The sequence below is a fragment of the Corvus brachyrhynchos genome, unplaced genomic scaffold, assembly GCF_000691975.1.
Source record: "Corvus brachyrhynchos isolate BGI_N302 unplaced genomic scaffold, ASM69197v1 scaffold293, whole genome shotgun sequence".
In the NCBI taxonomy this organism is placed as follows: domain Eukaryota; kingdom Metazoa; phylum Chordata; class Aves; order Passeriformes; family Corvidae; genus Corvus; species Corvus brachyrhynchos.
Genome location: NW_008237410.1, coordinates 1433991 through 1445905, shown reverse-complemented (window position 1 = coordinate 1445905; position 11915 = coordinate 1433991). Strand labels below are relative to the sequence as shown.

The 11915-nt window shown below is 36.0% G+C and overlaps 1 protein-coding gene across 3 annotated transcripts in view; it reads right to left on the bottom strand.

The window, feature by feature from the left end:
• WWP1 (WW domain containing E3 ubiquitin protein ligase 1) overlaps nt 1-11915 on the bottom strand; it is a 45100-nt gene that overhangs the window by 24641 nt on the left and 8544 nt on the right. For 2 of the 3 annotated variants that reach the window (XM_017731058.1, XM_008631215.2), the window contains exons 3-7: nt 8742-8880; nt 6378-6502; nt 3481-3618; nt 3318-3384; nt 1093-1274 (exon numbers count right to left, since the gene is read on the bottom strand). In XM_017731058.1, coding sequence (XP_017586547.1) covers nt 1093-1274; nt 3318-3384; nt 3481-3618; nt 6378-6502; nt 8742-8880 — 651 coding nt within the window. The remainder of the gene's footprint in view (nt 1-1092; nt 1275-3317; nt 3385-3480; nt 3619-6377; nt 6503-8741; nt 8881-11915) is intronic. The other variant, XM_017731059.1, reaches the window with a different exon arrangement.

Here is an 11915-nt window from a genome sequence, read left to right as displayed (position 1 = left end):
CTTGCCGTAAAAACATCTTCACCAACTGGTAGAGTACTTGACTACTGCTATATCAATGCCTCAGTGCAAGCTCAGTGATGATTTCATCAATATTACCATTTGAACAAATCAATTATTTTTCAATTCCTCTATCATAACACAGATTTCAAATGGATCTCTCTGCTGTTGAAGAAAAAGGGAGCAATGTCTTAATAATATATATGCCCTCTAGCCTTGAGCTGAAAAGAGAGGGGAATCAAATTAAAGTTCTCCAAATAGAGAAAAGATTCAGAGGCAGCCTAATTTAATTATTACCTTTTAAAGTTCATAATTGTTTCTGTTATCTTCCAACCATACCAACATTTTCCACTCTATTACAGAGAGTTTGACAATCTCTGTTCTACTATTTAGTAATAACTTGCCTATTTCTATTTACAGTTGTCTTTTCTCTCTGCCATCACTGTAATCTCTCTCAAACAGCTGAGAAGAGACAAAGTGCTTAGAAAGCACAGACATTATTAGATGCCAGAGGAACAAAAATCAAAAACCACTTTCTTCTCACTAGTTTCACTGTACAAAAAGTGAACTGTAGTCAGAATCAATGTTTTTGTGTTTAAGAGGAAAATGAAATTCAGTATCTGCCACTACCTGTTTTTAAATAGAATTTTTGAAAAAATTGAAGGCATGGAGAGTCTGCAACACATCTCGACTCAGAGCACAGCAGTTCCCTGTCTAAATCAGATTTATGTAATGTCAGGAAAAACTTAACCACAGTTACTCAAATTAATTGTGAAAGAAATCTGATTTTTCCTCCAGACAATCAGGAATACAGTTTCATCATCTGGGACAGAAAAATCAAAGATTTTGGACACTTTAATCTTTCTTCATCAGAGAAAAGAACTGATGATAAAGTGCGAAACTCAGTATATTTAAGAATGGGTCTACTGCAGAAAAATTTACTAGGACACACAAGATTATAAATTCAAGCCTAGAAACATCCTTTCAGTATTTCTGAAATCCAACAAAGACTGTATAGAAAAAGTAGCTCAACTTCAGACACAATTAGATAAAAAAGGCTTATGGAACACGTTCCCATAACTCTCCCATTCTTACCAGTGCTGTTGACAGGCTGAGCTTCAAGTGGTTTTGGTACTGGGGTATTTTTGGGTCTGGCTGCAACATGATTAGGAGATGGTGAGCTGTCTCCATTCACAGCTTCTACACAGAATGTATTCTGTATCACAGAGTTGGAAGGTACTTGATTGTCTATCCCATTAGAAATGTCACAAGGAGATCTTGGTAAAAATAAAAGATGATTTTCGGTTACTACAAGCAACATGTTAAACAGTTATGCAACTAAACTAAATCCTACACTAAACCATGCTATAGAAACAAATAAAGAAATGGTGGTAAATTAACAACTGTTTATAGCACGGTGTTTGCAGCCTAGATAATTGTCTTGGTCTCGCACTTGACTGTTAAGAAAAAGGCAAGAATCGGTTTTGAGGATTTCAGATACTTAAAACAGGTAAGAGTTTCTATTTTCACTTCCTCTTTACTTTTAATGACACATTAGAATTGAATTGAACAGACTGATACACCTGCCGCATCTTCCGAAACGGCCTTAGGGACCCTGCCAAAGTGCAGCTATGAGCAGGAAAGCTTTTTCTCTCATTAAGCAAGAGGAAGAACTGGTTTTGTTAGTCACATCATTAAAAATACTCGTAACATAAGAGAGCAACAAAATTCTCTCTTAGTAAAAGGAAAATAAGATGAGCTTCTCTATGCACAGGCAGGATGGGACATTGTGAGGACAAATACACAGAGGCAGCTCTGTGTTTACAAGGCCACACAGAAATAAATGCAGTTTAAGGGCTTGTGAATGGAAAGTTTTGTTCAGTTACAGTGGTACACTGGTTTTTTACTTAAATCTCTTTCAGAATGCTTAAAGCCATCTACCAGAGACACATATTTTGATAATTACACTCAATGCCAACTCCTTATCTTCTCAAGGAGTAGAGGCTAAATAGTGAAGTTAAACAGATGACAAAAATGTGAGGTTAGAAGTCCAACTCTGTGGAGTAAGAAAGGAAGAAGCAGCATTTCCATCCTACCTTATCCAACTCCAAAGGAGCGGTATAAACAGAGAATTAAGGTATTATCCCTTTTCAACTCTGGACTACAAACTCAATTTGCCTCCGAAAGACATGCAGAGAAGCTACCTTAAAACTGTTCTTCATCTCTTAATTTTAAAACTGTAAATCATAATTGCTGGATAGTTGTGTGGAAAACTGCAGTAAATTAAAATATCAGTATCAAGAGCAGGATCCCAGTAAGAGACATTATCTACAGCAACAACAGCTGAATGAAAACGAATTATTATTACTACTGTTTCAAAATGATATGCAGATGTGTTTCAAACCACTTTTAGCAGTCCCAAACCTTTCTAAGGAAAAAAAGCAGAAGCAACTTTTTATTCTCACTCCCTCATCTTGAGCATCCATCAGGGAAGAGAGACAAACACCCATATATTCAAAAAAAGAATCAAGTCAAGCATACAAGGACAAATGTGTCCCTGTCACTCAAATGCCTAGCAACTGGATTTTTTTTCACTCCAGTGAGTGTCAATAACTTAAACAGAAATGGGTTCACACAAGGTAACTGAGCAGACCAATAACATTAAATTGATCTGAATTGACCCATTTGTCTTATTAGTGATGAGGGGGCAAAAAATCTATTCCTACTTCTCTCCAGCCAGTCCTTGAGCAGGCATAATGGTTGAGAACCCAAGAACGAAGCTCTAAATTGGTCCCAATGTCTTTTTCTTGCCACTTCAGGAGGAAACAGGCCTTGGCCTCAGTGTTACAAATACTACTTGTGAAACTCAATACAAGTCTCTTAAGTTCCTTATCACGACCTTAAGAAGGCTGAGGAGGAAGTAATTCAGGCTTTCTTTTCCTTTTCCTTCTGTTCAGGTGCTGCATTGCGAAAAGCTGGTAGACATTAATAGAAATGGTTCTTAAGCAGAAAAAGGCAATAAATGGAATGAGTAAGTAAAAATACACTGAGCCACTGCTCCTCTAATTTCTGCTGCAGCACTTAATAGATTTCCAATCAGCTGAACTAAATTATGTAATTGTCAAACAAATAATGTTTCTAAAACCTGTGGCAACATAATTTAGACCTCAGAAACTGAAATCTCTCACCTTCAAAACCATTAAAATAAATTTTAAAAAAACAGAAAAAAACCACACCAAAACACAAACAACCCAAACATTTCAACTGATAAATTTTCTAATATACCTCATATGGCATAAAACACAAAAATGAATTCCAACCTGGATGAACTTCTTGCTGAAGCATCTCTGCTTTCATGTACAGCCCCGCCATTTTGCTGAACTTCTACTGAACAGTAAGAAACAAATTCAACAGAAATATTCTATTATATCTGTTTGAAATCTTAATCCAAATGTTATCATTGTCTTAATTATTTTAACTTACTGGTTGCTGATGAACTGAGATTTGTAAGAGATTCTTGTTCAACAACCAAACCATCTAGCACAACTGTCAGTTCACCTGTTTGCACCATGCCACTCTTGTTTTCCAAAGAGAGTTTCAACTGTTCTTTTACCTTCTCCACTAAAAATGGAGTTGGGGTGGGTAGGGGAAGAGAAGGAAAGAAGGGGTAAAGGAGAGATTAAATTCTAAATAATATTAAAAGAGACCTTCAGCACACAAATGTGATATATGCATTTAGTTCTACAAAACTGAACATGCGAGATACTCAAATCAATGCAGAAATCACTATGGAGCTGTGTATATTTACACGTGCTGTGGGTAAATGCACACTTTGTTTTAAAAATGAACTGTCTGTGTACGTAATATACTCTATAGGTATGCTAAAGAATCCATGCGGATTCAGTACTTTGTTGTTAATGATTTCCCAGGTCTGTCATTTCCCTTAAGCCCTTTGGAAATTACACACTACTTACATAACATGTGATGGCTTAAAAGTCAAACAACTTCTGAACCACACATCCAAATATCATCAGTCACTAGGAACCTCATTTTACAACCAAGGCTTATATTCATTTCCCATAGCACCTTCCAAAACTAATTCTAAAAGACCACGGAAAAAAAATATCTCTTTGAGGACGAAGTAAATGCAAAGACTGCATAGAGTCACTCCTCCCTCAATTTTAAAACTATTTTTAGTAAACCCTTACTAGCATTTTCATAGATTGCAGCTCCAAGGATTAAACAGTAAGAGAGGATGCCTCAGGTAACCGAAAGTTAAATCAGAAACTATTTTCACTGAAAGAAAATTTGAGATAACTGATGGTGCAGTAAAAGTATTCAATCTGACTGACAAGCAGTACACGCATTTGTAGAGAGACATACATAATCCAGAGGTAAAATATGCTGGGGATGCTACATAATTCTCTCTAAATCAACTACTACCAGTACAACAGTTAAAGCTACATGTCATAAATCCAAACACAGTCAGCTAAGAGTTCACATTCATCTGGTTAAAATGCTTAAGACCGTTTAGTGTTTGTGTTCTCAGATTAAAAGATTAGTTTTTTAAGATATGCCATCATATTTCCCTCCATATGATAGCATCCCAAGTTAAATTTAAACTGGGCACTTCTATGCATTAAACTAGCATTTCCATTTTTTCTTCATTCTTAACATGCATCATAAGTGAAAAATAAACACGAAAACAGGGGAGGCTACCATAATCTATTGCCAGATACACCCAAGCTATTACTCGAAAGAGCAGGTTTGACAGCGTAGCTGGGCAGCAGTTCCCAGCAGAAACACGCTGCTGTACTACAATGCATTTTAAAGGACTTTAAATCTCCGGAGCAAGCACAAAGCTCCTAAATCTACAGGATTACTGATTTAGCAATCTGCATTTTGCAAAAGAGTACTACCTCAAAGAAGAGAAAAGAAGAAACTAGCCTACCACAGAATTGTTTAATTAGCACATTCATAATTTTTGTAAAGGGTGGTTGGTTTAACTTCTGCTATTTTAACAGGTTATCTTCCTAAACCAGATCAACTGTTGGCTGTAGTTCAACTGAGCTGGCAAGAAAACAAAAAATTGTGGGCAGCAATTTAATATTGGTGGTGTTTCGCAGAAAAAGTAAACTCATTAATTCTAAAGTTTCTGCATTTAGAGGACTTCCCATTCCATATTCATCAGCAAAGAGCCTTTCAAGGGCTGCATTTTACAATAGGTATCAATAACTAAATGCATGAAGGATACCAATCAGATTATTCTACCACTGAATTCTTAGATAGTCCAGTAAGTGTCAAACTACTGATTTGCCCAAATAAGAAACATTGCACATAAATTATTTTTGGTGCAATGTACAGCAAACTCAGTCAACCATTCCCTGAAAGAATTTGTCAAGTTGTTAGGTCCTACCTCCCCTGGATCTAATAAAATATTAACTATTTTGTTAGAAATAGCTAAAATAATAATTACTTTTTGGGGGCTAACATTATTATAACACAGTTTCTTCTGATACAATTTTCTTATTTAAGAAGAAAATTTTCTGCTTAACTATGAAATTTACTGCTGAATTATTATAACACTGGTGAAGAAGCCCCACTTAATTTTGGATTCTGTTCCACTTCTCTGTAAGACTCAGAAAAATTTAGCTTTTTTTTTTTTTTTTGGCTCTCTTTTCCCCGCCACACCCATCTAAACAGACACCTCAGGTTTGCGTATGTAACTTGCAAGAGAGGTTAAGATTGGTTTAGCTGGAATTCTATTGCCACTCTGGAATGGAATTTAAAGTGTGGATTCACCATCTTGTTGTACTAAAGAAAAACAATTTGTAAAGCAAATTAGATATATCCTATTAAAAATATTTAATACTAGAAGTTACTTAGAACAAACAATCTCTAATGTACTAAAAGGAAGATCACAATTGTTTCATTAATCAGTGTTTTCTATTGCTCTCTGGGCAGCTAAATTATGAGGGACAAATATCCAGCCTTTCTATTAGTGACTCCAGAGAAGGAAAACATGAAAAATTACATGGCTTTTCTGAAAGTTTAACTTTTTTTTTTTTTTTGGTTACCAAATCTAAAACAGATCTTCTACCAAATTAGTTACCAGCTTGCTACAAAACATTGTATTTAATCACTTCTGCTTTTACTTAATTTTCAGCAACTCATACTCTACTGTTTGTTTCAAATGTATTATATCCCATTGTTACATTTAAATTGTTCTCAATAGCACAGACATCTCTAGAAGAGAAAAGTAAAGATATTAACTAAAAGCCAGTTGTAATTACATGCATAGTTAGTAGCTGGTTGCCAGTTTGATACAGATTAGTAATAATAATTCTACTTTATTCAAAATATCTTTCATGACAACTTACATTTTCTATTGTGTACTTCCAAAGCTTGTTTCAAGTCTACAGTGGCTCTTCCTAATAACGCATCTGCTTTTAAAGTGTGATGGCTCCACACTCTAAATTCCAGCGTAGTCTGTGGAGTCACATTCCTGCATATAAAATACATTTAAAAAAAATATATATACAGATTTTAAAGAATTTGTTCTTGTTATTAGGAGTACTTGAACTTCATTCACCTTCTTGTATTTCTTGATACTATTTCTTGAAGTGAAATTCTGTATTGCAAGAGGAAATTTTTAACTAAGAGCTGTGAACACTATGATATTTACACTTAGGATCAAACTTAAAGTGAATTACTATGATAGCATAAGGAATTTGAGAACTATCAGAATAACCCACACTAAGCTCAAATCTCAGTTATATAAAACATATCTTTATTTATGAAAGGCATATTTCCCCTATTCCTCCAGAGTTCTACCTAAAAGCTTACATTACTAAATATGGAGAAAAAGGTGGGAAGTATGCTTGCCTGTCGCTAAAAAAGAAAAATACTAAATATTTTTTAAAAAGGAAAAAGCAATGAAGCATCTATTTGCAAGCAGGAAGAACCCACTTAAGAGGTGTCAGCTTGCCATGAAAGTGTCGATAAACATTTTTTTGTGAATCCACAAATATATATATAACCATAAGGCATACTCTCAGAAAACAGAGGGGAAAAATCCAATGATGAAGCTAAAGTAAAAATTGGAAGCAAGCAGAAAGGTAAAGGACCCACTTGCAGTAATATTATGACAAGCTTTGGCATTGACCTCTCCCTTGCTAAAGCTATGCTAGGTCCTGGAGAATAAGTTTTGTAGTACAGGGTCTAGTACTGCAAGGGTGCTCTTGACTGTGAAAAATGGGAGTAGAAATACTTTACTGCAAAAAGTCAAAGACTACATATCCATCGGTATTGACCTAATATATATAGAAAGTTATGTCAGCAATGATGAAAATAATAATAAAAACAACCCCCCCCTCCCAACAACAGGACTAGAGCTCTACAGTCACTTGAACATGTTGGACAAGGTGGACCATTTTTGCTGAAACACAAGCAAATATATTTTTGTATTTTGAATAGGCTGCCTTTTAAGGGAGGTCTTAGTAGAAGAGCAACAAAGTAAAGGAAAAAATCCCCAATACCTACACACACAAAATATATTGCTGCCCCATGGAAGTGAGGGGAATTTGGTAAGCCAGAGAGTTCACCTAATATCAAATACCATTCCAATAGCCAGAGGAAGAGGGGACCAGAATATCTTAAACATATTTATAAGGGTAAGACCCTAAGTTAGCAATACTCATTACAAAATGAGTCTGCCTTTACTATGCATTGCAAATTGTCCCATTTCTATCAGATCATCAAATCCTGCCAAATCAAACCCAGCTCCTCAACAGAAACTCGAGTCTCTATGAATATACCGATAGCTCTGTACTTGTTCTAGTTCTTGATCCTGGAAATCATCCTCAGGTCCAAGACTATGTTATTCTCTTCTGCAACATTGCAAAGGGCTAATAAGTTCACTAAACCTGAAATACCAAGAAATGAGGCACAGGAATACTCTACTTGCTTCAGACCAGGTCTGGAGTAAGTGCGTGCTCCCAAGCAGAGTTTCCCAAAGATGTACCACTCCCCACTCTCCAGCACTGTTAGTTACTGGAATCTAGCATGGTTCCTGCTACTACCAAACCCAGCTATTGCACACAGACACATCAGATGCCGTGAAATGTACTGGCCCAGGCTCAATGCCACTTGATAGGAGCTATGCTGTTTCCAGACCCAAGCCTAAACCAATACAATCTTGCTTGTGAATAAAGCATTCTAACCAAGTGTTCTTGCCAGTTCTTCATGAAGTCCTATTCAGGTATATCTACACCCCTAGCACAGTTAAGCCAAACTAAACTACAAGAAGATTAAAATGGTCAAATATCAGGGTAAGTTGCAGGGTCACTTTGCAGTTTTTGTGTGCACATCCCTTCACTGGGAAATTCAAAGGAAGAAGTGACCTTCCTCATAACTATTACTTATCCAGCTGAGACTTTTTAAAGTTGAGAATTACATGGTTACAATTAGTAACTTTCTAGGAAGGTGTGCTAAAAACAGTGCTAACAAATACCAAGACTATACCATGTACAGCCATGGTATGCAAGTAATACACTCAGTAGGAAAAAAATATTCTCAAAATATTGTAAGGATTCAGAAAAAAATCATTTGAGATAAATACCAACTTATGTCTGCATTTAGACATCAACAGCCAGAGCAAACTATGTAGGCAGCCAAGCTTACTAAATATTTGCCTGCCATGTCTGTCTAATAAATAGTATCAAACAACCAAAAAATCTACTTACACTGTCAGCTGCTCATCCCATTTGGGATTTGAAGAACTACTTGATTTTGCTGTTTTCTTAATTTCTCCATCTGCAGTTAATTCCGTGTAGAAAGTTGTTCCAAACCAATTCTTTTTCCGTTTCAGTTTGGCACTAGAAACTAATAAAATACATTGCTTTATCTATAACAGCACACTGTTGCTGAAAAACAGAAAACGTACTGCCTACACACTGTATGAAATAGATTGCATGGCAATGTTTTTCCTTCTCTACTTCTGCTGAACAGAAAGAAGTCAATGCAAAAATGGTAGCTTTTATTTTCAAAAGCTACTTTGTCAGATAGTTGAAACCAAGCATCACATACTCTTCCCCACATACTGGCAGGACTGGTTTTAGAGACAGCACAATTATTTTAGGGATAAGCACTGGAAATAACGTAGGTTATCTTCTCATTGTTCTTCCTATTCTTCCCTAATTGAAAAATGCCCTAAGTATGATACATCTTATGATGCATCTGAGAGATTATCAAGCCTTATTTTTTTAGTTATATATTGTTATGAAAGTCGATGCAGTTCACACCTATTTCAAAATGTCCCTGTATAGCAAAGCCTATATACAGAGCTTCATTTCTTTCCCTGTATTACTGTATGGTTGAATTGTGGTTTTACACATCCGTTTGTCAAAATTAAGAAACCTGATCTTAGATCTCCCCTATTTTAAACAGCTTTGCAGATGAACTCAAAGGTTTCAGGTAAATATTCAAAAATTAAGAAACACCACATGACCAAAGAAGCTATTTTTCACCTCCAAATCACTGGTGAGTTCCTCTGTGCTCCTGAACGTAAGTCTGTTCACCCTCTTCCATGCCCAGCTGAGGAAATCCAACAGCAGCCTAACTGCCAAGATTTTAAATTCTATTTCAGGCAGATGGTGTCTTGAAAAGACCACAGGAATGGACTCTCAGCTATACTTACCTGCTGGCTATGCCTTCTCTCTTGCTTCAGTGTGATCTTGCTCCCTCCACTTGCAAACTAAAACAAGGCTGAGTGTTTTCAGCCATTTGGAAATAATTCTTCCCTGTTCCTTTCCATAAAGTACCTTTATGGTACTTGCTAACTCAATGTTTAAGTTTGCTAAACTGAAAGGGAGAGATGTTTCTGGATTTCAGTATTCTGAGACATATACATCAGTTATTTAAAAGTTAGTGGGATGCAAGCATCCAAGATTCTAAAGGTAGTAGCCATGGACTTTTACTTAGATTCAAACAAAAGGTGCAAAATTAACTCCCTCATACTTGGAAAGCCTAGTCTTAGTAATGCTTCATGGGTCATAAAAGGGTACTACAGCCCAGAAAATGATGAAAGCTTGAATGTAGAAAACTAAAACTGTAATTCCACGAGTCACATTTTTTCATCTGAAATCATGATACATTTTTAAGCTTTGACAACCTCTACTTCTTCCACATTTTTCCTCCACAATTTGCTTTCCAAAGGAAAATACAAGATTTATTAAAACACAGGTATTAGTAATGATATTCAAGCTTCCTTTTAATTTCCCCTCTTGTATCTCATTATGTTTTAAGTTAGTAAATTTTGAGTGCCCAAACATAAAAGGAGACCATTGTCATCTTTTGGTTAGGACATCTTCTAAAAAAAACTATGAGTAAGTAATAATACCAGCAACCCTTCCAAAACAAGATCTCACCAAAAGTATTTGAACAAATACTGATGGCAAAGCACGCCTGCAACATGCTGCATCTGTCCAAACTCAAACAAGTCACCACTCCGTATGAATTCCTTGTCTGCAAAATGAGTCTATGAGACTTGCTGCCTTTATAAAAGTGCTTTTTAAGTGTAGTTCTTGAAATATAAGTCTAGCTTCTACAGCAGCATAAACAAAACTGTGCATAAATATGAAGTGTAGGTCAAGCAATACTACAGTCCCACACTCCTCTGTGTCCCACTACTTTCCCTGTACTGGCACTGGCATTCCTGTGATTTTGCAATAAAAACTGGTTAAAAAAATAAACCTTCAGAAAACTAATCCTAAACTTTGTAAAGACCTCTTCCCATTTGAGCCCTGACCCAGATTTCTTGGAGTCAAAAGAAGTCCCAGTACCAGAATACAAGACTATTTACATAAGGAGCAGCTTAGCACAGGATACAAAATTACCACTTCTGTATACACAGATCTGAAGTTAAGGGTAATTTGTGCACGTCAGTTTACAATTGTATATTTACATTCAGTCTAAAGGTGGCTCCATCTCTGCTGTCAGCTGTTGCCAGATTTGATGATTCATCACATTATTGAGTAATGTGCTCCTTACATAAGATTTATCAGTTTTAAGATTCATCTCTTATTTAATTTCATAACATATCCATTTGGGGCACTCTTCAAAATTACATTTTTTTCTCAGATAACCTGGCCATCTTTGGATCATCCAACAAGACGCATCTTTCTTTGGATGCAGCCTTTATTAAGACATGGTGTCTTACTCATGTTTTTTCCAAATTTTTTTCAGGATAGCCTTAATATATTCTTGGCCATGCATTCATTTTTATTTCAGTGTTCCCAGATTTCTCAAAATCCCTGGAAAGTTCAAGTGAGTTATCAATGGTAAAATAATACTTGTACACATAAGTATTTACGATAGATGTATTTATGCACTGTATTTTGTATACGTATGTATGTATAAATACATATACTGTGTGCTGGTAACATTTTCACTTTTAACTGCTGTAACACTGTCACAATTAGCTATCAAACTTGTTTACCTAGATGCATTTTGCTTATCTTCAGACTACAAGGAAGTCTCAGTTCTGCTCTGCCATCCCACAGAGAGACTAGCTAAGACTGACATCAATTGTCACATCTTTGACCAGTTCTTGTCCATCAGTAGCAAAATGCATAACCTACTTGGCCTGTTCAACATCTACTGAAAAAGCATCCCCAGCACAATCAGAAATTTCCAGGCCTGTTTGTAGCCTACTGTGTTTCCCTTCCATGGATACCAGGATGGCTGAATTCTGCCTCGAACTATGAGAACTAGCAGAGCAAAAGGAAAAAAAAGTAGTCACAAGAGACAACATAGTAAATTTCAACTCGATAGAAGGAAAAACAATCACAGTGACATGGTTTATCACAAGGAAAGCTGGTAGTCTATAGCCTTTGAGATACTGAAAATTCAACTGGACA